This window comes from Lagopus leucura, unplaced genomic scaffold, assembly GCF_019238085.1.
Source record: "Lagopus leucura isolate 7727_CA_CO unplaced genomic scaffold, USGS_WTPT01 Super-Scaffold_73, whole genome shotgun sequence".
NCBI classification, from domain to species: Eukaryota; Metazoa; Chordata; class Aves; order Galliformes; family Phasianidae; genus Lagopus; species Lagopus leucura.
The window spans coordinates 16367949-16394383 of NW_024962252.1; the positions used below are offsets into that span (position 1 = coordinate 16367949).

At 39.4% G+C, this 26435-nt stretch overlaps 1 protein-coding gene across 3 annotated transcripts in view; it reads left to right on the plus strand.

Moving 5' to 3' along the window:
• Positions 1-26435, plus strand: part of LRRC1 (leucine rich repeat containing 1) — a 62637-nt gene that overhangs the window by 19076 nt on the left and 17126 nt on the right. For all 3 annotated transcript variants that reach the window (XM_042883671.1, XM_042883681.1, XM_042883688.1), the window contains exons 3-8: positions 3544-3622; positions 6553-6642; positions 20779-20835; positions 22375-22438; positions 23179-23253; positions 24967-25111. In XM_042883671.1, coding sequence (XP_042739605.1) covers positions 3544-3622; positions 6553-6642; positions 20779-20835; positions 22375-22438; positions 23179-23253; positions 24967-25111 — 510 coding nt within the window. The remainder of the gene's footprint in view (positions 1-3543; positions 3623-6552; positions 6643-20778; positions 20836-22374; positions 22439-23178; positions 23254-24966; positions 25112-26435) is intronic.

The window sequence follows — 26435 nt, forward strand, 5'->3', positions numbered from 1 at the left end:
ATGAGCAGTGCTGCACAATCTGTATGCCAGAACATCTGGGAGCGTCATATAAACGTGGAGCATTCATCAGTGTGTGGTATTAGAAGAATCCTAGATATTTAAGTAGGATTTGAGTCAGTTATCCAGCGGTGGCAAGAAAAGCATTCTAACATACTGCTGCTGATGTTGGCAGTGATTTATGTGTTAATGTCTGTAACAAAACCTAGTAGTAAGCAGTAATGGCAAAAGCTGCTTAATCCATTAGGAGATAGATGGACTTTTTAATGTACTTTGATATACTGCATTGCATTTCAGTTAATTATGCCAGTGTTTCTGTTATGGACTGTCATCACCTCTGCTATAATAATCACTCCAGATTTTTTTGCCATATACTAAAATGCTCCTTTTCTCTTCTCTTATTTGTTCAAAGTAATCCTATAGTAGTCATCATGCATAGTGATAAAATGTCTGCTAGTAATCTGCTTCTGTTCTGGCTGATAAATCTTTTCAATATTTATATTTCAATGTTGTTTTGCTTACTGAACATATAACAATCTGCAATCCAAAGGGATGGACCAATTTATTTTTTTCTGTTCTTCATCCAGTTTGATAGAGGAGAAAAGCAAATTGCAAAAGCATCATCAGCAGGAGGAAAATGCACTTTAAGCGCGAAGAAAAAGTGTAATATGAAACTGGAATTTCTCTTATTTGTCTTGTATCTGTTACCATTTTCTACTGAAAATGGTCTTTCTTGAAAAGTGTCTTGTAGTTCCTTATCCAGATGCCTCTTGAACACTGCCAGGGATGGCAACTCCACCACCTCCCTGGGCAGCCATTCCAGTCCTTGACCACTCTCTGAGAGAAAAAGTTCTTATGTCCAAACTAAACCTCCTCTGGTACAATTTGTGGCCATTTCCTTGAGGTCCTATTTGTTTCCTGGGAGAAGAGGCCAAACCCCTCCTCATCACAACCTCCCTTGAGGTAGTTACAGAGTGCAGTGAGGTCTCCCCTGAGCCTCCTCTTCTCCAGACTGAACAATCCCAGCTCCCTCAGCCGCCCCTCTTAAGACTTGTGCTCCAGACCCCTCACCAGTTTTGTTGCCCTTCTCTGGACACGTTCCAGGGCCTCAACGTCTTTCCTGTAGTGAGGAGCCCAAAACTGAACACAGTACTCGAGGTGCAGCCTCACCAGTGCTGAGTAGAGGGGGATGATCACCTCCCTGCTCCTGCTGGCCACACCATTTCTAATGCAGGCCAGGATGCTGCTGGCCCTCTTGGCCACCTGGGCACACTGTTGGCTCATGTTCAGCTGAGCATCAGCCAACACCTCCAGGTCCTTTTCCTCTTCAGTAATCCAACCACTCATCCCCAAGCATGTATTGCTGCATGGGGTTATTGTGGCAAAGTGCAGGACCTGGCACTTGGCCTTGTTGAACCTCAATCCCATTCACCTCAGCCCAGTGATCCAGCTTATCCAGGTGCTTCCCTACCCTCAGGCAGATCGACACCACCTCCCAACTTGGTGTCATTTGCAGACTTACTGAGGGTGCACTCAATCCCCTCATCTAGGTCATCAATAAAGGTACTAAGCAAAATGGGCCCTAGTACCGACACCTGGGGGACACCACTTGAAACAGGTCACCAGCTGGACTTCACTCCATTCACCACTATCCGCTGGGCATGGCCCTCTAGCCAGTTCCTTACCCAAAGAAGTGTACACCTGTTAGACCACAGGCAGCCAGTTTCCTCAGAAGAAGCCTGTGAGAGACTGTGTCAAAGGCTTTGCTGAAGTCTAGGTAGAATACATCAACAGCCTTTCCCTCATTCCTCTCAGGAGTGACAAATAGTACCTGGGCTCCCATAGTTCAAAATAAAGATCTACTTTGAATTAATTAAGGCTCGTGTTAAATGATGTCTAGTTTTGATGTGGGGAAGCAGAGAGGGTGTGCAAGAGGGACAAAGCTATTAAAAAATAAGTGAGCCAGTGCTGTTCTATTCGTTTGCCAACTGGTTATCCAGAGAAGGGTGATATGAGGAATAGATGGTTGGACAATGAACTTCTGAATTTGCTGGTGATTAGCAGTGTCCATATTTGTCATTGCTGTAACGCCAGGCAGAGCTTGTAATATCTGCTGAGTGTAGATAGGACCTTTGTCTTCAGTAATCCTGTAGTGTAAATTCAGGCTTCTACAGACAGTGCTCACGTAGAGGACTGATATGATTAAAGGCAGCAGCTTTGCAGACTGTAAATGCAGTTATGATTTTTGTTTTGATTTCATGTTCCTCTCTGTGTAGGGAAGGGGGAAGTTTTCAGTTCTGTGTGCAGCTTCTATTCCTTAGAGCACTTTCTAAAGGGAATGCTTTCACATGAATGCTTAAAAAGAAAGTTGTCTGTTTCTTAGGACTCAACAATGTCCCTACAGTGACTTCGTTACTTTTACTTTCTGTGGCGTTAGAGGCAGACAAATATTTCTAAGAACTTCATGTGTTGCAAGAATTTATTACTTCTGATTATTCAGTCAGGCATTCATAATGACTTTTTTTTTCTTGTAGTTATTTAGATGTCAGTGTTCCTTGCTGTTTGTCCCTACTATAAAAAGGGACTACTGATGTGTGAGGAGATGAAACAGGTGGAATACTATGCCGAAAGAATGGAAATAGGAAAACCCCAGAAGCACAAGTCTGATTTTTATTTTAAGAGTTGACTTCTTTATAAATCCCTTCCCAGGTAAATCATATAAATCTTAAGTTGTTAAACAAGGAAACCAAACATGTCTGTTTCATTCTTGCTGGGTCTCAATGATAATAAACAAAGGCTTACACAGAGGGCCCGCAGGCTGCTCGTAGAAGCCTGAAGTAAGAGGCCCTAAAGAAAACGTTGTGTTCAAGGTAGCATGACTGGCTTCAGTAGATAAAAATCTAGTATTGGAGGTAGAAGAAAAAATCTGTTTTCATGTATAAGTAATCCTTACTACTTTCTGCCTTTTAGTAATAGTATGCTAGCACTGATTTGGGACTTGTTGATTTGAATAATGTTTTCAAATTGCTTATCTTTAGTGTGGTTCTATTTCCATGAATGTGCATTACGAACAGAACCTTGAACACTCTCTTCTTCCTTTCCTTGCTCTTCCTCCCCCTGTACTTTCTGCCAGCACAGATTGTGGGTGTGTATTGATCAAATTATAGGAGGTTCAGACTTTAATTGGTTCTTCAGAGCAATCTTAGAACACAGAGAATCCATTTTTTTGCTGGACAGAGGCTGATGCAGATTGGTTGAAGCACAGGTTAACAGTCTGGGATCAGGAAAAACAGTGCAGAGCAGGAAAGTGAAATGGGATTTGAAAAAGTGCAAAGCAGCTTTGCAATGGTAGCTGCTCCTGCTCTGGTTTCAAGTATGAATACTTGGGCATGAAGCAGCCTTGCATGTTGAAATGGCTTGAAAGATACCAAGATAACTCCTTGCAGGAGCACGTTACTGCACGTAATGAGGCAATAGTTTCAGTGTAGATGCTGTACAGTTCTTGATGATGGTTTTTTTCCCCTTTTTTTTCTTTTTCTTCTGCAGATATTCCTGAAATACCAGAAAGCATCTCATTCTGCAAGGCACTACAGGTAGCAGATTTCAGTGGGAATCCACTAACTAGGTAATTTCCATCTTCTTCTTAGTACTTGCCATACCAGAATTACAATCTTGCTGTAACAATTACAATTTTAAATAAGCCCTTAAGAATTGTGATTTAGGATCTCTATGAAATCTTGCCAACAATGTCTGTCTCTGGCAGGATCTGTAGCGAAAGTTCAGATTTAAAACGTGGTGAGCATCTTCACTGGGAGGGGATGAAATTTGTTAGCCGACCAGGAAAAATGCAAATCTGATTCTCTTCTAAGTAATTTTCATTCCTCTTCTTAAACGCATAGGAAAACCACGCTCATACCTGGGAGAGATAAAGCAATGGTAAGCACGAATGTATTGGCACAAATCCAGGTGCTTGACAATTTGGAATAGATTGTAGCTCAGCTGCTGCAGATAATGGCTTTTCCTAATGATTAAAGCTTAGACTAGTGTTTCAACACTCTCCTGTCAATTGGGACACAGTGACGTGCAGTAACATGCGGCAAAAAAGCACTGCATCTATCACTGGTTGCTGCTGCTGTTTCCTGGTCTGTATTCTGATGGAGTCGAGGGGTTAATTACACACTTACAGAAAAGGCTTGTTTACATTTTTCTGTTCCATTTGCTGAAGAGTTTGGAATTCGTATAGTGAACCGAGACGGGAGATAACAAAGGACAGAAGAGGTGATCTGCTAGCTGGAGCCTTTGAACGCTATTTGGAGAACCATTTCCTAAACTGGCCTGTCCCACAGAGCTCCTTTGTGATGCTTAGAAATTCACACAAACCAGAACATTCACAGTGGGCGTTAACCAGCTCTCTTTGCTTTGCACTGAGATAGGCTGGGAATACTTGCACGATTAGCTGGCTGGCTGGCTGGCTGGGATGCGTGAGTGGTAACAAACAGCTGAGTGTCTGTAATATCTTAAGCTGCTACAGCGGTTTTGCAGGGCAGCTTCTCCCACATCGGCAGCTGAGATTCTTCAGAGCAGCGCTTTGAATATAGTGCATAGTGCATTCTAAGTTCTCTGGAAATTCGGCTCTCTAGGCATTAAAGGGACACTTGTGATCTTAATCCCCGTGCCTCTGTAGCCCATTTATATGCTGAGGATAATAATACCACAAAAATCTGGTAAAGCAAACTGAAGCTGAGCTGATGTTTAGATATTAAAGTGATGAGAGTCACTGCGCAGCGTTTTCTCAGAGATGAGTGTGCAGTACGTACAGCAAGAGCTGCATCTGATGGTACTGAAATAAAACATATTAAGCAGTAGCATGTTAACTATCATTCTCCATTTTGTGAACCAAATAAGGCTTAGGGCCCAAGTAATGTATCTCTTTAAACAGCATCTGTAATGCGTGACTGCAGCTGAGAGGAACTGACAAAAGAGTTGTAGGGTTTCTTAATGGGGTTAAAATGGATCTCATAACTCATTGCTGGCGGTTGTAGGAGAAATTTAAAAATTCGTGATAAAATGGCTCCAGAATGTATGTACGTACTGGAAAACATCACTCCAACCAGTTTACTAAGTTAGAAAATGCAGACAGTTCAAGTTGTTTGTACATGGTTGCCTGGTGCTTTCTATGATAAAGTCCAGAATTTCAGTTTTACCTGTATTTACCTGTATCTACAGCATTTAGATCTTGGCACTAATTACCCAAGATAGAGTGAGAAAGCCTAGCAGTCATTTCCTTTTGTTCGAAGGAAAGAACTTTTTTAGCCATTGATCCTAGCTCTTGTTTCTTCTGAGCTCAAAAGCCAGTCGTAGAACTTTGCCATCAATGTGCTTCCACTAATACAGAATGTTGTCTCACTGTCAAATTGAATGACTTCAGTACTAAAAATGGCTGCTTTTCAGCTGCTTTCAGGTTTATATTAATAAGAAGGAGATGCATTTAGGTAGGTTAGACTGTCTGCTATACGGTATAGATAAACCATTTAACTACAGTTTTAAAACTGTTAGCTCCTAAATGGTAAAAACTGCTTTTTCAAAGTAAGCTATTACTATTGTACACCTAAGGGGGGTGAACAGTCACAGTAGCACTCACATTGTAGAGATACCAAACATGCTCTGTTAATGAAAGACAGAAAATGACAAACAGCGCGGTATGGGGTTGAGCACACGAGAATTTGTAATTTGTCTCCTTCCCTTTTCCTCCATCACACACAGCTGTGCTTGCCCATACACTTGAATCTCAGTTTGCTAGCAGTCTGTGGATTATACTGTGTTCCCAGAGCTGGGTGGTGTGGGGAGCAGGAACCAAACTACAGCTTGAGCTTGTGTGCTCCGGGGATCAGGTTTGGTGCAACTTGGCTGCCTGCAGGTGAGGGTGAAGGAGTTCTTCAGTGTGAGTAGGGGGAAGTCAAGCAGTGCAGAAAACTGGGTGTTGGACCTGAAGGCTTTAGGTAATTTGGGAGTGTTGCTTGCATTTTTATAATGTGAGAAGAGTAGGATTGCAAGCTGTTGTGCTGTGGTCTAGTACATGTAAAATGTTATAACAACAGAACATTGTCTTGCTGGTAAACAGAGTTTCTTCAAAAAGCAGCAAGTAAAGAACAGCCCAGTATCTAACACAAAATGGCCCTGCTGTAAGCATGTACATAACTGAAGCTTAAATCAGAGTAATTGATTTAATTATTTTACCATCTAGCAGATGCAGGAAAATACCAGCAGAATATTTTTTTCAGTTTCATTTTTTATAATGCTTTAAATGCAGCTATATGTATATGGCTTTGTAACGTTGCAAATTGGAGGCAAGGAAAAGAGATTAATGCTTTTTTCTTACTATGATTCCTAGAATTTTTCAAGATTTGTGCTGGAATATAGACATTTCTCCCCTTCTCTGTGTATATTGGCTGAAAAGACTCTAATTTTCTGCAACATGTTCTTTTTTCCTCTGTGTATTCTGTTAATGTGAATACTTATGCTGGAAGTCCTAAACTTGAATTAATATCTCCATAGGTTGCCTGAAAGCTTTCCTGAATTACAGAATCTAACGTGTCTTTCAGTAAATGATATCTCTCTGCAAGCACTACCTGAAAACATTGGGAAGTAAGTGTTCTTTAGCCTTTTTGTTATTTTATTTATTTTCTTTTCTGGTACATACACTATGTAAGTCACATGCATGATTGTATATAACGTGATATACCTATGAAGTCATTTACAGCTTTGTGCTTTTTTTAATCAGTCTGTTAAAAAAGAATCTCTTTGCATTTTCACTTACCGTTAGCAAGTCAATTCAGCATCTGAATCATATGTGTGTATACTTAGGCTCTGTTTTCAGGGATTTGGATTAACTTGGATTTTTAAATGCAAAATTAAATAGGTATTTTATGATGCAGAATTGACCTTTAACTTTCCTTTTTTGTAGTAAAGGCCATTGATCCGTTATTGTAAACATGTCAGCCAGCTTGCAGCTTAGCTCAAAACCAGATAGTGCTGGCACAAGAACAAACGGGTAAAAGCTGGCTATGATCAGGCTGGAAATTAGAGGGCTCCTAACCATAGCAGCAGTTTGGTTCTGAAAGAACTCCAGCGAGAACCGTGGAGAAGGAAATTCACAAAACAGCTCTAAAGATGGAATTTGATAAGCCTTTGAGATGTTTGTTAATTCTGGAAAGTACAGCATCATTGCAGGGACAGAATTCTAAAGCAGAAACACAAGAAAAGTAAAGTGAACTTCATTTATTTGTCTCTTGTTGATAGTAACAAACATCCAAGCTTGCAAAACAGGAATCTCTCTTCTCTTAGAGAAGATATTTGAAGGAGAAAAGGTAATTCCACATCTCCTTAATTAAACATATGAGAATGTTTAGACCAAGGGCACATTTAACCCACCTTTCTTCTACAGCTATACTGATGTGGATTAAGAAAAATGCATGTTTGATTACTCCTCTTACCATCTTCTGGTTCGGGGGATTTCCTGGGCTCTAGATTGTGGTTTGTCTAATGGTAGACATAATGAATTCTGATCCACGTAATTGTCCAGTTTCTCATTGAGCTTATGGAGACATCTGTAGTATTTGGCCCTGGCAAATAGCTGCAAAGGTTTATTTGCTGATTTGCTGGGAAACATACCATTTTAGAGAGATGGAACTTTCTGGCAACACATGATAGTTTGTTCTCTGTGTCTCTCTGTACCTGCCTTTATGGTTGCTGTGCCTGTATTGTTCTAAGTTTTCACGTACTGAACAACTTCAAACCACTTTGATCTCTTTCTTCCTTCAGAAAGCCTAGGAACACAGGAAGAACAACTTGGATGTTGAGTCCTCTAACAGTAGAGGCCTATTTATCTTGGACATCCTTTAATAAAGTGGAGTGTTTTTTAACAAGAATTCTTTGGGGAGCCAGCTTAGTCCCTAACAGTCATTAAAACCCAACTTTATAAATAGAAGAGTCCTCCAGAAGGGATCTTATTAAAAGCTCCTGCAGTGTAGTCAAGTCCAGACCAGCATTGCTTTAGCCACTTCCTGTGAGTATTAAAGCTGTCAGTGGGCACCAGTCCAGGAGCAATAGAAGTAGGAAATATCTTTTAAAACATTCCACAAGCACTAACAGGTACAGCTAATGTGTGCCCACTGACTATGACAGATAGTCAGTAAGAACAGATTTGTTCAAACTTCTTAGTTACTGAAAATCTAGGGCTACAATTTTGGATCTTTCCTGATTCTGAAAATGGTTATGGGAAACATGACAAGCTGAAATGATTTTCAGATTTTAAAGTAGGCTGCTGCTTTACAACTAATACCTGGAGGAAGGTCACTGGCTTCCCTGACGAGTCACTGCTGTGCTCTATCTCCTTGCTTAGCCTGCTTGTCATTTGACAAATGTGGCTGGTGGTAAGCTCTGTTAAGGAACAAATGAATAGAAACAATTTTGGTTAAAATGGGAATACCAGGCATTTGCAGAAATGTCAGTATGTGAAACTATAGAAAAATATGTGTAATAATTTTTCTATTATCCATCCTAAACAGTCCAAGGAGGTGCTGTGAGACTATTTAAACTTTATACGAGCTGTTACAGAACACAGCAGTGTAACACATTCTTCCTCAGAGTCAGTTGCCAGTGCTGAAGCTAAAACCCTGGGACTCTGTTTTGCTTTAGGAAGGGCCATATGCTTATTCTTGGTGAATTTTCCTGGAGGGCTAGGCTTTTATTCAAATCTGATAGGCCTACTTCAGTCTGACAAATGCACCCAGAATAGCTTTCTGAACTTATGTATATTTTATTTATACAAAAACACTTGAATTTTTTTAGCAGAAATTTATGCCAATTAGATTTATGCTTAAAGAAGCAGGGACAAATGTGTTGAGCTTTTGTTTTTGGCTCATCGAGTATTTGGAGTGGAAAGAAATATGGCAGTTGGGAGGTAAACCTGGACTTTTCCAAGATAGAAGGATATTAACAGAACAGGAGGGAAAGTAATGACACATCCCACAAAAATGTAATTGTTCTTGAATTCTGTTGGGGAATGTTGATCTTCCTGGAATACATTCAAATGATCCGAATCTGGTGATTTTATTTATTTATTTATTTTTAAGCACCTCACGCTTCACGATAAATAGCAGGACAAAGCTCCTTTTCTCTCCTTCAAACAAGGGAATTTCAGACACTATTGACGAGGAGAGAGATATTCTAACTATAGTTAGAAATGATTGAAAGGTTCTTGTTTGCAGTCAATTATGACTGCAGCTTAAAGTTCTTACATTACATTTACCACTGAGAGTGAATTTCATAAACATTTTTTTTTAATACACTTTCATTTATAAATAATAACTATTTTTTCAGTCTGGATACCAACAGGTGCAGCTTTTCCTTTTTATTTCACAAAAGTTTTATAGTTTATTTTAAGCATGAAATCATCATTTAAGTGAGTTTGGTCCAGTTGACTGCCTTATGTTTTGGTAAAAGCAATGGAATGGTGTGGGCTCGCACAGAATGGCCGGGGTTGGAAAGGACCTCAAGGATCATGAATCTCCAACCCCCCTGCCACATGCAGGGCCACCAACCTCCTCATTTAACACCAGACCAGGCTGCCCAGGCTCCCATCCAACCTGGCCTTGAACACCTCCAGGGACGGGGCATCCATAGCCTCTCTGGGCAGCTGTTCCAGCACCTCACCACTCTCTCTATACAGAACTTCCCCCTGGCATCCAACCTAAATGTCCCCTCCCTCAACTTCAAACCATTTCCCCTTGTCCTGCTGTTGTCTATGCTTTCAAATAGTTGATTCCCCTCCTGTTTGTAGGCTCCCTTTAGGTACTGAAAGGCTGCACCTTTGTATCCTGCAGCCTTCTTTTCTCCAGGCTGAACAAGCCCAGCTCCCTCAGCCTGTCTTCAAAGGGGAGGTGCTCCAGTCCCCTAATCATCTTCGGGTTCTCCAAACATAGCACACTTGTGCTGCTTGTTCCCTTCTCTGTTCATTTTCTCCTGTCCTTTCTGGGACCCCCAAAATGCTAGGTATTTGAAAGAAAGTCATGCTGAGTGTCTCTTTCTGGCTGAAGAGATGAAAAAAGACTCTTCCAAGCATTTGGATATGTTTACAAATGCCTTGCTGGAATTTCTTTGTGCTTTGCATGAAGATCCATGTTATTATTTAATGGAATAGACTTGGACTATGTGCTTTACGTATGACCAGTCAAATCCTGAGCAAGAAAGTGTATATTGGTGAGTTATTCTGGTATGGTTGTGCTCAGGGAAAAACCTGAAGTCTGTGTGCTTGTTGTTGGTCTTTTGGCCACTAAAGGATTTGGAAAATTAGGAAAAAGCATCCTAAATTTCTGTGGCCTTAGAGTCTTGTCTGGGAAATCACCTTATACAGTCAGTGACAGAATTTGAGATCAAATTCAACTCAATCCAGTTTTGCTATTGCCTGATGTATAAGATCAATATCAACGATCAGCTTTGCTGTCTCAGGCAAGTATCATAATGTATTCTAGCTTTTGATATGTAAATTTGCTGTTTATATTTCTGTTGTGCCGTTAAGAATTCTGCATAGCCCTTTCACGTTTTCCTTTGTGTTGCCAAAATTGAGTGTATTTAAGGGTCCCAAGTGGATGCTTGAAGGGCATAGGCAAGGCCTCTGTATTCAGTTTTGTCTTCTTGTGCATGGATGGTGTCAGTGTGTATCAGCTGCGTGACCAGTTCAGACTGTTTATCAATTGCCAGAATGCGTGCTAGAAGTTTTTCCTTTGTTAGATAAAACCTTTCCTTTTTGAAGCCTGTGCCTTGTGTGTAATTGTATTGTGTCACATCTCTTTAGTAAGCTCTGCTTTGGGCCATGGTAACAGATGAGATGTTATCATGTAAGCACTGTTGGGTTTTTTTGTGTTTCTCTGTGATTTGTGATGTTTAACGTGTCGCATGGAGTAAATTAGTGAGTGCTAATGTATGTGAGATATTAAAGCTAATAATTATCTTAAGCAGGAGTTTTCCTGTTACCTAGGTGAACCATTCAGAGAAACAGGTTACACAATTTAAGCTGTTAGTGGGAGTGTCCTTTCAGTGTTTCTCAGCCTAATGAAGCGAGACTGATTTCCCTGTGTATTCTGCTTGTGATGGTAGAGCTGTTCAGTGAGCAAGTGTGGTCATTCTTACTGCCATGGGTAGCATTTAGGAATTTCTATTCCAGAGTCTTTCTTCAGAAGTTCCTTATGTATGTGACATCTAGAACACAGGGCACAGCTTGTTTCTGAAATTCAGGAATGAAGGTGTCTGTCAGCCTTCCTCATATGCCTTACAGTGTTATGAATGATCAGATATACGTACTTTTCAAGCATGTTCTGTCCTTATGTATTAATTTCATAGCATTGACCTCAGAATTAGTTCCTCCCACCCTACAGTGTTATACTGCCTTTTTACCAACAAAAATTTTCATGCTGTGCACTCAGGATTTAATATCTTGAAAGAGAAGATACATTGTTGGTCATAATTGTGTGTTTATTTAGATGTGGTTCTTTGTCCTGAGTGAAGTCCAGATATCTTTGAAAGCCTTTATGTGAGTCTCTGATGTTTAATCTAGCATTGGGCTTTCAGATCTGTGCTTCAAAAGGAATCTGCCCTAGCCAAAAAAACGTTCAAATAGGCATTTCTTGCTGAAAGGACTTAGTTTTCTGTCTGACTGTGTGGGTACAATAAAATTAGCAGGTACAGCTTTCTTTTTGGCTGAAGTAAAGTGTGTAACTCTACCACTGTTCTTGAAGTTACGATTTAAGGCCTTCTGGCCATCAGCATATGAAACAGCTAGCTCCTATCTAATCTTTAGCTTTTTTTCATCATTCTTCCTTATGCCTGAGCATAGATTGTAGTACTCTCATGATTTGTAACCCCAACTTTCTTCAGAGAACTGTACAGTCTGTGATGCAAGAAAGCAGAATAGCATTATTTTGGCATTAGAAATTTTTATAATTGGAAGGTGAGAATTTATTTAGGTGGGAGGGATATTCTTCTGATGCCAATGACTGATGAGTCTGGTTTACCCCCAAGCTGCAAGCAGGCTGAATGGATCTGTGGACCTTACTACTGAAAGGGAATTAATTACCAGGTAAGCAGAGAAATTTTCCTCCTCATGTCTGCAGCTAGCGTATGCATTTTGTAACGCAAATGAACGTAATCAGAAGAGTAGAGCAACTGTTAGAGCACTTAGGAATAATGCCGCACAGAAGGATGTGTTATAGGCATGCCTTTTGAGAGTCATGGAACCACAGGTATCCAAATTTCATGTTAGGGAAACAAAATCACTAAGAATGATTTTTTAATAGATATGTTTTTAATTCTAGAGGTTTTTGGCAACATTTGAATTCACAGTCTGTAACGATCTGAATTGGACAGTCTGGAGAATAAAAGATCTTGGAAGGCAAGGATGGTGCTCTTGATGCATGTGATGCAGAAGCAGATCAGTGGCATGCTTATTTTGCTGAAGAATTGCTGGGCCAGTCTTTGGCTGTGTTTTTCTTAGCATATGCTAGAGTATCACAAGTATAGATTATACATCTGGTAGCATTGCTCAGAGTGGGAAAAGTTCTCAAAGTTGCCTAGAGCAAGTCAATATTAAGGTTTAGCATAGTAAGATTTTACGTGATACAGCAAAAGTGATGAGGAGGCCTATCTTGCAAACACGTAGAAGGAGAACTGTTTATAGGTGGCCTGGCTAGGCTGATTTAAATAGTAACAAAATTTTTTTTTTCTCTCTGGCTAATCTGAATTTAGCATGGCAAGTAATATTTTCAGTTTGAGTAGGTGGAGCAGTCACTGTTAATCACAGCTGCTTCCTAAATGGCAAAACTGAATTTTAAGGAACTTGAAGATTTATTTCAGGACTACTGTTTAACAATACAATAGTGAATGCAGGGCCATCTGGTCTTTAAATAAGTATTACATCTCGTATGCTACACAAGGAAGACGTATTTCACATACATTCAGCAATTATTTTTGGAAGTAATTCAAGATTTTGTTTAAATAGTGGAAAATTAGTGTTGTATGAGTGGAATGGAAGAGGTTTTCAAAAAGAAATCTTGTAACAGTGAATTGGCTTAGTGTCCCCATACTGTTTTAGTAATCTTGATAAGTGAATTGAAGAAAGTGAATGCAGAAGTGAACAGGCTGTGCTGTAATTACAGATGTCTCTCTTGCCTCTTACTGATCCCTTTTGAAGGTCATACTGAGTTCAGTTTCCCTGTCTTTGGACCATGCTTATTGCTGTACACATGGACGGAGTACAACTGATTCCAGCAACTTGAAAACAAAGTGTATGCAGAAAACCATTCTTAGCAGCTTAGGCTACCTCTGTTATGGATTTAGGGGGTTTCTTGGTCGTAAACTGTAATACTTTGCTCCCTTCTGAGAAATGGGATGTGACTTCTGCTAAGCTGTCTATCCAGTCTTACCTCCATTTAGTGCCTTTCAAGATACTGTTGTTTAGCTTTCCATTTTCCCTTGTGGAAGATCTGCAGTTTTTTTACGAGCTAATTGTATTGACAGTTTGATACAAGAAACTGATGATTCAAATGTGCTCCCTTTGGCTTTGTTCTTTCCTGTTGGAGTCTAGAATGACAAAACTACCATTTTTACTTTCCTCTGTGCCTATCTAAAGTCAGTTCTCCAAGGAAGCACTGTTTGTAAGTAGTATCTGCTTTTGACAGCTCCGTAGAAAATGGCAAGTTTATGGAACACAAGTCTTTTCTTTCACATTTTCTCATTGTTCTTACTAGAACATTATCCTGCTTCTCAAGTCTGGTGATGGACTGCTAAAGAAAGAGAAAACTATTGTTCCTTTCCCTTGTATTTTATATAAGTAATTTTGAGCAGAAAATAGTGTTTAACTTTATTGCAAGTTACTTCAAGTTGCTTTGCCTCCAGAAAGAAGGAAAGTAAATGGTCTTAAAGATGACTTTTGGATGAATGGTCTTTAGACGTGCTGATGAGGGTATGTAATAAGTTTCATCAAAACTAAACCTAGTTATCTTGCATTGCAGTTCTTATAATATCACATATTTAGAGGTAGAACAGTACGACTTCACATATATGAGGAAAGTATGCTTTGAATGGCTGAGTGCTTTCATAAGGGAAAATAATACTTGCTGTAGTTTCTGGCTCAGCTAGAAATTTGTAGGATTCAGTAGCTAAAAATCTGTAAAAAACACTTCCTAATTGCATGGTATGGATCTAAGTCTCTCTTTAAATTCTTCTGTATTTTCTTGCAAAAATTCATTAGAGCTCTCCTTTATCATGCACACTAGAACTGGTTTCTGTAACTGAAGGGGAGCCAAACATGAAGGCAGGAGACTGGTTAAAACTGACATTTAGAGGAGGAAACAAAAGCTTTCAGATTGAACTGGAGAAATAAATGTCTTGAGATCAAAAAGCTAGCTGCAGTTCTGTACTTAGTGATACATATCTATTGTATCTATACTATAGTACAATAGATATGAATTTTAAGGTTATGTGATGGTGACTTTGCCTAATTACATCAATATTAAGCAGTTGTTATAAGCAAAGTAAGTGTATAATATTTAGTCTTTTAAAAAAAGGGGTAAAATACGTACTGGGAGAGTATAGACCACAGTCTTCATGGTTATGTGCTAGTGGAACATTAGGGAATTTGAGAAAGTGCAATCATTCCCTGCAAAGGTAGCGTTACTTTTGTTGTGTTGAAAGTGACCTTATGCCAAAAATGCCCATGGAGCTGATTGTTCAGACTCTGTGGCAGCACTAAGCCTGCAGTGCTGAGTGAACTGTCAGTCTGCAGCCACAAGTTGTGTGGGATGGGAGTAGCTTGGTAGGATCCTGTCAGAGGAGTCACGTAACTGCTGTGTCCTGGGACAGGGCTGTACGTGTTTCCTTTGCACAGGGAGAATGGGCTGCAGTGCACGTAAATATAACGCTTATTTCATATGCTTTGTTTGTTGGTGTTGTAGTATTAGTTAGCCTCTGGTGTCTTGGAAGACCCTTGGCAGACAGGAAGACTGACATGTTGCTTATTTGCTCAAAAAAAGATGGGGTGCTGAGTTTAAACTCCTTTCCTTCCTACCCCAGTGTTGTGGCCGAATGTTTGCTCATGTAAAGGTGTAGGGGCAGGACCTTACCAAAGTCAGAGCAATCTAGGTGCTGGCCCAGTGGGCTGAAATCCTTTGAACTGGTGCAGATAGCCAGAGAGCAGACTTCATGTCACACTTCTTCATGCTGTATGCTTGGGCTGCGTTGGGTACTCGTGCCTGTAGCTGCATAAAAAATGTTATACTGGACCAAGTACTGAGTCTTGATCGTGTTCATACAATAGCCTCTGAAGAGCAGAGTTTAATGCTTGTTCTTAGAAATCACCCCCTGATGAAACAGGGATGTACCTGTACTACTAGCACTGCTACTTTCTGAGAAGACATTCTTATTTTCCTCACCTACTTCTCCCACTGCTTCTGAATGCCTTTGTTTGAGTATTGCAGCAGGTTAGATTTTATGTCTTATTATTTCTGACGTCCTTAATAAAGCCATCCTCATACTGCCCATGTGAAGTGTTACGCTACAGAGCTTCTTAAAGAGCTCAAAGCATCTTGTGGACTGCTACTTCTCCTTTATCTGTCAGGATAATGGTGACTCTTCCTGTGCCCAGAATCAATCTTGTTGGTAGGACTTGTCTTTGTTTCATATGAACATGAAGACTGTGTCAACTTTCCCATATTTTGTTTCTCTTTGCAATCTTAGAAATGTTGGGAGGAAAAGGTCTTTCTTTATTAGTTGCTGTTTCCAAAACTGCATTTAAGATTTTGCATTCTCCTAGTCAACTGAAGCATGCTGGAAAGGTGCAAATTGGATTTCTGCAAGAATTTTCATCTCATGAAATTTTGCTCCATTGTTTAGGCCCTGGGAGGGGTTCAAAGAAGGGCAACAAAGCTGGTGAGGGGTCTGGAGCACAGGTCATATGAGGAGTGGCTGAAGGAGCTGGGAATGTTCAGTCTGGAGGAGAGGAGGCTCAGGGGAGACCTTAATGCTTTCCATAACTACCTGAAGGGAGGTTGTACTGGGCTGGGGGTTGGCCTCTCGTGTAATCAGTAATGGGACTAGAGGCTTCAAGCTGTGCTAGGGGAGATTCAGGCTGGACATTAGGAAATACTACTCTGAAAGAGTGGTCAGGCACTGGAATGGGCTGCCCAGGGAGGTGGTGAAGTCACAGATCCTGGAGGTGTTCAAGGAACATTTGGCCATTTTGTTGAATGATATGGTTTAGTGAGAAATATTGATGGGTGGATGGTTGGACTGGTCTTGTGGGTCTTTTCCAACCTTGGTGATTCTATCATTCTGTGATCGTTTCCCAAAGTGTGACTTTTCCTGTATGCTCAGCAGTGCCAGTTTCTATATAATACTTGACACTTCTATTAATGAAATAAGAGAAGGCTGTTGGTTTTTCTTTCCTCTTTCCCCTTTCCCCTTTCCCCTTTCCCCTTCCCCCTTTCCCCTTTCCTTTTCTAAATTAAGCACCTTTACATTTTATATTAGTCCTCTTATTCTCCATCTTTATTTTATCTAAGCTATTTTCACATTTCTTCTTTTCCACCTTTGTATTTCTTTCTCTTCATTTTCACAGTACATGTGTACTTCCCACTGTAATTCCCAATTCTTTCCTCAGAAACCTTTGCTTCTATAGCCAGGGCTTGAGCACTCACTGCTGTGGTGTGTAAGGTATGGGGTAGGATGAGCTTGATGATGCTCTCTGTTGTCACTCTTAAGGCTGACTTTCTGTTGTTGTAGAAAAATGATAGCACTGTGCCTTAAAGCATCAGCAGAACTCATCTCAGGTTTGTAGTTAGTAACTTATATTTATAGATTGAAGTGTTTAGTTCAGTTAGTTATTGTTATCTGCAGTCATCCACTTTTTAAATGACTTTTCCAGGACATTGCTACTGATAGATTCTCTGCAATTAATCCAAAGAAAAGTGAACTCACTTTGAAAGAGCAAGAATCTGTTTCAATTCAGATGTTAGAGACTTGGTCTAGAATTCCCTGTTTGAGAGGAGCCACAGAGGTTGGCATGAAGAAGTATTTGAGAAGTTCCCCAGGCGCACCTCTTCTGTAGAGCATGTTGGATTGTGAAATTCTCTCTTAAGTCCTGACAAATATGTCCAGGAAAGGATGTTTCCGGCATTTACAGACTGCTTTGTTGCTCTCAGCTTTTTTCTCAGTTGTTGCTTTCACATTTATCCTTTGTTCCTTCTAGCTGTCATCACCAGCATCTAAAGTTACTTCAAGTACAGCACAGAATAAACGTATCTGGTTTGTACTGAAAGTGGCATTTTTAGCCATGTTGTACATTTACTTTCTGCTTGATTCCACCTTTAAAGCGGAAATCATCTGGAAAGCTTTGTTGTATTTCAGGTACTGAATCCTCTGACTGATTTTGTTGTTGCCTTGTGCTCAGTAATTTCACACACGTGCACACCATTCAGTGTGTGTGGTAGCTCTTGTGGTGGGAATTCTTACAATATTAATAATTTTTTTATTAAGCTTTTACAAGTTTCGTAGCTTCTTACAGTAGTGACCTTGGAAAAGCATTCAGCTTATTTTGTCTCTTTGTTCTAGAGCAGTCTGCAATGCTCTGCAGCATGTTTGTTTTTCAAAATGTGGCTGTGAACAGCTGCTGACAGAGCTGTCTCCTGCCAGAGTAGGCTGGTCTGCCCCTGTGCTTTACAGATTGATATTAAAAAACCCCAGTGACTGCTTTTCTCCCTTAGATTAAAATTGGGGTTAGGGAAAGATTCTGTTAAGAAACTGTTAAGATATGGTTTCTTTTAGTTCCTTTGAAAATCTTCCAAAAGACTCTACTAACAATGCACCCATAAAATTAATGGCAGAGGGAAAAAAAGGAAATTCTTTCAATTGGAATGTTGTGAAAAACCATTATTTGTACCTGAGAATGGGGAAAGAATACATTTTCTGCAGAGAATGTGTTATTAAATAAAGCGATGTATTTGAAAAAGAGCAAGATACAAAGGATTTTTCTTGCATGTGGCTGAAAGTCCTGTCTGTTAGCATGTGTTAAAAGTAGCAAAATAGGAATGTATAATATACTAAGAACTTGGTAAATATAAGGGAAAGATGCGACCTTCCCTCTGTAATGTATCAAGTTGGTGCTCCAGTACATCAGCATGTCTTTTCCATTTTTGCTGCTATTTTATTTGGTAATTATCATGTCATCCCATTTTAAATTGCAACACACAGGTTTGCTGGAAGCAGTTCTGTGACTTGTAGAGATTTAAGCATCATGAGTTTCCCCACATTTTCTGGCCTCTTTTTTTTTCAGGAAGATCCACCTAATCATGGACCAGCTTTGCTGATGTAAACTTAGTTGCCTTTGTTTAACATTACTTCATTTTGCCTACTGGGGTCTGTTTATATTGTATTTGGGCTGGACCTGAGAACCTGGAAGAAGTACAAAGGATAGATTAAAGGGGTGGAGGGAGATGGCTCTTTTTTGTTCCAGGGTGAAGTTGTAATTGTAAGCACACTGTGAGTAAGAGCAACTGTAGAGTAAAGAAGTTCTCTTCTGGAAAGCTGTGTCTCTCAGTGTGGAGACATAATCCTGCAGGTGGCATAAGAAGAGACCCTAACGTGGGAGTGGGATCGGCCGCAGTCACTCTGAAGCTCACGATAAGCAGCTGGATTCAAGTGCAGCTCTCAGCGGGTATCCACGGGGCCACAGCTACGTGCGAGCTTCTCATGGCATGGCTGGCTTAGGCAGCACTGATGCTTTCATTACACGTTTCCGGCAGTTGTGTTGGTCCAGGTGTCTAAGGGGATTTACGGTATGTTGGATTAGACATCCGTGTTATTCTTTTTCACTGGGTTATTTTTAAGGAGGATCAATTTCCTGAGCCGATTCACTGACCTGTCCCAGTTTAATGATACAATGAGACAGCCTGTGGAGGTGGCTTCCATGTTCTTGCTGTTTAACGTGGTTTTGCTGACAAAGATTTCTGTTTAACCACAGCTGAAGTGGTGTCTGATGTAAGAAGAGAAATTAAGAGATTATTGCATCACTTTACTCATCGGCACATCAGTGTGATGGGCAGGGAGATAAGTAGAGGCAGGATGATTTGTAAACACAAGATTACATGCAGCTTGGTGGAGTATGCGTCCTTTTCGTGTTCTCTTGATGAAAGTGGATCGTGGCACTGATCTAATACGAGCTTGAAGAGAAAGTGCAAAATTTGAAGGAAGATTGGAATAAGTTTCTGGATAGGAAGCCTGTAAACCAAAACGTTGAAGTTCATAGGTGCTGGCCTGAGTGAGAGCAGACCCACGTTATTAAAGCTCTGGAGAGAAGTGGTCCTCCATCATTGCTTCCCTCTCCCCCTCTGCTGGTGTGGTTTATGCAAGCATGTTAGATACTGTGTCCCATCCTCACTTATGTTTTTAGTGTTATAATTTTTATCTGAGATTGTGTCATTGGAATGATGGCTTCCTTACTACCTAGTTTCTGTTGAATGATTTTTGAGCGACATTAATTGAGTTATTCTCACTTATCTTTAATTGTTCTTATGATAATTCATATTAAAATATCTGTATCCATATGGTATGTTTTAAATGTATTTCCTTGGGAGGAATGCAGAGCACATTGGGTAACATTTGCTTATTTTAGAAGCTGGGGAGGACTGTTCAGAATGTAGTCCAAGCTCCTCTGAGATTTCATTCACAGTTTTCTGAATGCATTGCAAAACTGATGCTTGAAGTAAGGCGCATTTTTTTTCCAGACACCATCCAAATTCAATCTATGAAAAATCTTCTATCTCCTTTAATAATTCATTACATCAATTATGTTGCCTTCCCTGCTTCTATAGGTGCATTGGAGTCACGAAATAGAGCTTTTTATTTGGGATGCTGGTTGTTTTTCTTTACTGGCACTAGTGATTGTGTGTGATTCAGTATGTTGGTATTGTTTGAAGTGAAAACAAAAGTGTCAGTTTTACGTAGCCTCTGTACATGTTTTGTTGCTTTTTTTTTTTCCTTGGGTATACAAACAAACATTTTAGGCTTGGATTTAACAGGTGTTTCAAATTTTGTGATGTATGTATATTTTTAATATAGTTCTTTAAGGTATACAATATTGTCCTCCTCCCTGCACACCAATAGAGAACGTATTCTGTTACAGGGAACTACTTAGTTGTAGTCACTGTATCTGATTTGTATTTTTCCCTGGGACAGTGGAGGATTAGAGCAGATTATAGTGTTGGAATAATGTCCGACTCCTTGTGTTCCATTTAGTCATAAATAAACCCCTGAAAAATCGGAATGTTGCTATGGTGATGTTAGTAAAAGCCTGGGATATGGAGTAGTGAGCCGCTTAGAAGCATAATGTCACTTACGGTAATGAGCGCGCTGTGGTTCTAACAGCAACGAGTTTACCTGATGCTCTGTAACTTCTGTAGCCTGTGACAGGTTCTGAAAGCAGATGTGCAAATTCAGTGCACCTGATTATACTCTGTTAATTAATTTTCTTCTTAACAAATAGAAAATTATGTTTTATCTGTTCACTTTCCAGCTTTTGTTCTGTTTTGTAGTATTACAGAGAAACAAGCAAAGATTTCCACTCTTCGTATGCTTTGCATGATGCTTTGATTGAATTAAAACCATAATGGTTCATAACATTTTTGTTACAAACTGTGTAAACACTGGTTGTTCTTGTGTTTTTATTTCTTTTAGTCTTTATAACCTGGCTTCACTGGAACTTAGAGAGAATTTGCTGACATATTTACCCGAGTAAGTGACATTTCAAATGTTTGATTGTTTTAGTGTAAAATGTTCTGATTATAAATATGCTGGCATCTGAAACAGAATGACAACTAGAAACAAATATCCAGTTTCAGGTTGATAAGCGTTATGAGATGCAGCTTTGTTTTAACAACACCTGCTTACATCCATTTTTTGTAGATATAACTGGTTAGCTGCTGGAGTTTATGGTCTCTTTAGTTTTTGGTTTTTTTTTCTCCTGGGCATAGCTATTCTGTATAAAATGTATTAATATCAGATATTTCTTCCTGCATTAACTAAGCTAAGCTTAGTATCAGCAGTGGGAGTGGTAGTTTGGATTACCCTTGTGCTGAATTTTCCTGTTTTCAGGAAGGATAGTGGGATCTCATAGTTTTTGGCTCTGAATTGGTAGATGTATCTTCATGAAATTAATATTAATATTCATGTTAGGTACTTAAGTGAGCAAAAGCTTCAAAAATCTGGAGATCAAATCCTTTATATAAATCCAGATCTATTGATGGCTGAATTCTGCCCCACTCTTCCCCCAGTGGTTTGTTGTGGGACACAAAAATGGGATGTTTTTATACTGTGTGTATTGTGACTGAGTAGTCTGTGATTTTTTTGTACGATTATTCAGTTACCTTACAATCTGGTGGTCCCTTTTGGTTGCTTGGAAGCAGCTGTTTCTGTCTGTAATGGAGTAGTTTCTTTTCTTCACTACCTATTCCCCAGTTATGTTTGGATCCTTTTTTCCTGTCAGTCTACCCTATACCTCTGTTGCTGTGCTTTATAGCTGTGAGCTACAGGGAGCTTGAAATGTCAGCGATCAGAAGTTATGAACTGCTAGCTAGGTTTCTCCATTCAGTGTCAGACAGAAGCTATCGTAGATGTTGACAATTTTATTGCTCCTGGAAAATCTGGAGTGTCAGTAATGTAACTGACAAGTCTCTGGTTTTTGTGTTACTGCAGCTTTGGGAAAGGTGGGCAAAAGTTCTACAGTAGACCGCCTTTGAAGTAGGAAGTTAATGCATTGTATCACGTTCAGAGAACTTCTTACATCCCTTTGGGATTTTGTTTCTTTGCATCCTCAAATCCATCCCAAAATTCTACAGAAATTGATAGGTCAGGTTGACAAGACAAATGATGAATTTAGTGAGTCCTGATTAGCACTGTTTTAGGTACTGTCATGTGTGACCACAACGTGGAATTTTTATTCACTTACGTAACAGTAAATGGCCCCTGAAATAAATCTAACCAACTATACTGAACTATGTGGCATTGTCCACCCCACGGACTGATGGTTAAAATCAAGGATAATAGTCTGATTGCTTATTCTAAGATTTATGTTTCAAGATCATACAATTATACTGACAAACCAAATTATTTTTTTCAGTAAGATATTGCTGTAGGAAGTCTATGCCCAGTAAAATTAACTGTCTGCAATAGGTAGTAATTTGAAATACAAGTTTCAATAAAATGAGCTCATTCAAATACATTTGGTTTCTGTTGGTTTAGTCTGATGTGGTTTTGTTTTGACTTATCTCACAGATCACTTGCCCAGCTGCAGCGTCTAGAAGAACTTGATTTAGGAAACAATGAACTTTATCACTTGGTAAGAGAATATGCTACTAAAAGTCCACATTGGCCTTGTTTCACACGTAATTAATTTAAATAGGCCATGTGATATTCAAAATTGAAGAAAGAAAAATACATGGAAGAGAAAGTCTTTTTATATGTGCAGATACATTTTGGCAGTGAGTTAGAGCTTCCCATATCTGCTTCATCTTGTTCAGTGCAGTATTATCTTGCCTGAAAAACTTCTGCAGCTCTTCTCCAGAGAATTAGAGTATTTCACAAGCACTTTCTATGGAAAAAATGAAAGAGTGGAAGGTCACAAGCTTAGAACTAACAGTCAGATTGACCACACGAGCATTTGTTGAGAACTGGAAGGGGTGAGCTCAGATGCATGCTCAACTGTATTTTCAGATTGGAATTGGGAATCTTTGGGATAATGCTGAAGCAAACTTTAGAGTTGCAATGTCTTTAATTGTGGCAGACAGGTACACCAGGAGGTATGTAATCTTCATTAAGCTGGCTCAGTTGAATCTTGGATTTGCAGTAGATGAAGAGGATGCATGCAATTTGATAATTCTGTGTCAACTGAAGTCTAGGATATTGAATAATTACTTTGTAGGATGGAATTCCCAAACGGTGACAGTCACTCTTGCTGCATTTGGCTGTGGTACCTCTAAGTAATGCTGGTAGTAAGAATTGCTTTACTCAAATAGTAATTATGGGATGGCCATTTATTTATATGTCCCGTGTTACTTGACATTACCTTTTATGTTACAGCCGGAAACAATTGGTGCACTTTTCAATCTTAAAGACCTCTGGTTGGATGGAAACCAATTAGCTGAAATACCTCAGGTAAGAATGGGTTCTAGTGATACTGTATTGAAAGCACTTTTAAAGGAAAACCTTTTCATTATTATCTAAAAGGAAACAATCTAAATTTGGCTCGTTTTCTCACTCCGCTTTGCATGGGTTTGGCTTTGGATGTTAAAGATTTGTAATAATTTCCTTTTTAAGGGATTATATGTTATCAAGTATAATCGTGTATGCTGTCAAACACTTTGTTTTAAACTTTTTGTTAAAGGAATTGTTTGCTAATAGACACGTTGTTTGGTTTGTAGGATGACATACTCTTTATGATCTTGGTGCGATGATCAGAGAACCACTAACTGGCTGCTCTAATCCCCTCCTTTTATACCTAAGTCACAGTTTTGACAATTTTGAGAATGAATCACTGTTTTCGGCTGTCATCTTCCACGTAGATGCATTGTTTGGTAGTAGAACAATGGTGAAACTGTTGGCATGAAGGGAAACTTCGATCGATGGAGGCAAATCCCCCATCTGACATCAGTGATGGAAGAGGGACCTTAGCATTTAAAGCTTACAGCACTCTAAATTCCCTTCCTTAAGAACAACTATAATGTGTGGGTGGGTTTCTTTTCCTTCTTTTTCATTTAGAGCCAAGTTAAAACCTGCTTTCCTGTGTTCCTTTTTCGGCTTGTGGTCATTTGCTGTATTGATCTCACTGTCAACAATGTAACTTGGAAATTGGTTACATTTTAGTGGACTTTGTTGACTTGGTTGCTGGCTTGGCCTAATTATTTTTGAAGTATATCTATTTAAACACTGATAATCATTCATAAAAGGTCAAAACTGACTTCAGCAGCTGCTTTTGTTGAAGCTGGCCGTAACTGTGTGTTTTGTTTGATGTCTGAAGGATGAACTTGTAGGATAAAAGCTGTGTGTTCAATGAAAGATTGTCTTGAGAGGCAAACATTTTCTAAATACAAAAAAAAAAAGCCATCCTGTGAGTTAGAGTCAGGGCTGTCTATGTATGAAAATATAGTATTTGTGAAAGTAAAGGACAACTCCCTTCTTGCTCCCAAAGATCATTTAAATGACTGAAGTGTGAACTACTGTAGAACATGTGTAGGGGTGTATGTGCACATGGGGAATGGGAGGGTTGCTCTTATACTTAATAGGGAGAAAGGTATTTCTCTGTCAGACTTTTAAGCTGATTGTCAGATTACCATTGTAAAAATTAAGTAATCATAATTGTAGGTGATGGCAGTACAACTTGGCACTTCAAAGATGCTTGCTAGAGCAACACTCCCAATTCCGATTTCTTCATTTGTTGCAGCTGGGAGATGTGAAGATAGAAATCCCTGGATGTCATGGCATGTTGCTGTACTGGACAGGAGAGACTAATTCTAATTTGCCTAAGGTTAATTGGGAGGGGCAGACATTAATTATGCGAAGGTTGATAATCAGTTCTGAAAAAACAGCTTTTTGTTCTTTCCTTGAGTTTTTTTTTACTCAGTTTTGGTTGGTGCTTGCCTGGGTATGCTTAGTGTAGCTTGTAAGGCTACTAAAGCCAGTTGTGATATGTAGAACAAGAAACTGCAACTTGGTTGGTTTACCATGCAAAATTTACTTACGTATTTCTTTCAACATTTAGAGGTCATACAAAGAGTTGCTTTTCTTTCTGGAATTTCATTGTGGTAGCACATTTTTCAAATTGCTTTGTGACATGTTGGAGCGTGACTAAAATTTCACTTTGTGTTGCAGGAAGTAGGAAACCTGAAAAACCTGCTTTGTCTGGATGTTTCTGAAAATAAATTGGAATGCCTTCCCGAAGAAATTAATGGTCTGACTTCTTTAACAGACTTGCTTGTTTCTCAGAATTTACTTCAAGTCTTACCTGATGGCATTGGTAAATATAGGATGAATGTTATAATTCAGAACTGTTTAATCCTCTGTATACTGGAAGTTGTTTATTTTCATGTCTTTTGTAGTCTTCTCTTTTTGTGGAAGAGATTGGCTTGTCTTAGCTTTTTTTTTTTTTCTTTTTTTTTTTTTTCTTAGTATGAAATGCATAACTATTAATTTAGCATTTTAATTGTCTACATAATGACTATCTCTTAATTCTTCTTTGGCCTGCACTTGGTACTTAATAAAACAAAATAAAAGTTAGTATATCCTCACTGTTCCTACTGTATGTAAGTCATGGTCAAAACACCTCAACATTGTAAAATTCTAGCTTGTAACATACTGTAGGTCACTTGAAAAGATTGGCTGATGGTATTGTTACAAAAAAACGCCCTCCTCTTTAATGGGGATGTGTAATTATCTTGAGCTGGACGATGTGGTTAATCCTGTATGGGATCTGGTGGGAGACTTCCAGTTTCAGCCTTCACCCCTGTGGACCCAAACTACAACCTTTCTGGTTTGTGACACTTGAAAAACAGTTTACAAAGTTCCTTTCTAAAGTAAATATCTTTGCCTCTGAAGTAACTAGTGAGACATTATTTCTTTACTACTCATCAGCTATTTTTCCAGAATTTTTCTTGGTGCACGAGTGTGCTTTTCCTTCCTTTTTCAATCCTGTAGCAGAGAAAGAATTTAAATAAGAAAGTGGAAGAGAATGGACAGACATCCCCACTCTCTCCATATGCTATGTGAGCCTGAGAAAAGATAAATATTTCTTTAAAACTTAAATTTCAGGGGTGTGGGCTGAATCCTGTCCTACAGTTGAATAGTGTGTGTTTGGTAGAGCTGTAGCAGCCCTTTCTTATGGTGTGAACTAGCCAGTACAGTGTTGTACATCGTAAGTGATGTATCATCTTTTGGAAGGGTATAGATCATGCAGATCATGCAGATTGCAAGAGGGAAGTTGGTCTGTAACACCAGCTGCTAAACAAGAGGAGCTGCCTATTCTTAAAAATCCTGATAAATAGAGATCCATTGCTAGGGAAGATGATTGTGAAGGGCCAGGCCATTGCATGTGCTTTGTATCATTTTCTCTGCGTGCTTTTGTCATAAATACAAGAATGCTCCAGCACCCCTGGGCTGCCTGTTTCAGTGCAGCACCACCTCCAAGTGAGGAAACTTCTCTTGATGTCTCACTAAGGCCTTCCGCACTTGAATTTGTGGCCATTTCTGTCTTACCAGCACTGCAGAGAAGTGTTTGGCTCTGTCATCTCTGTTGCTGTTTTTTACGTAGTTGTGGGCTCTTCTTTGGTGCCTCTTTGGCTGCC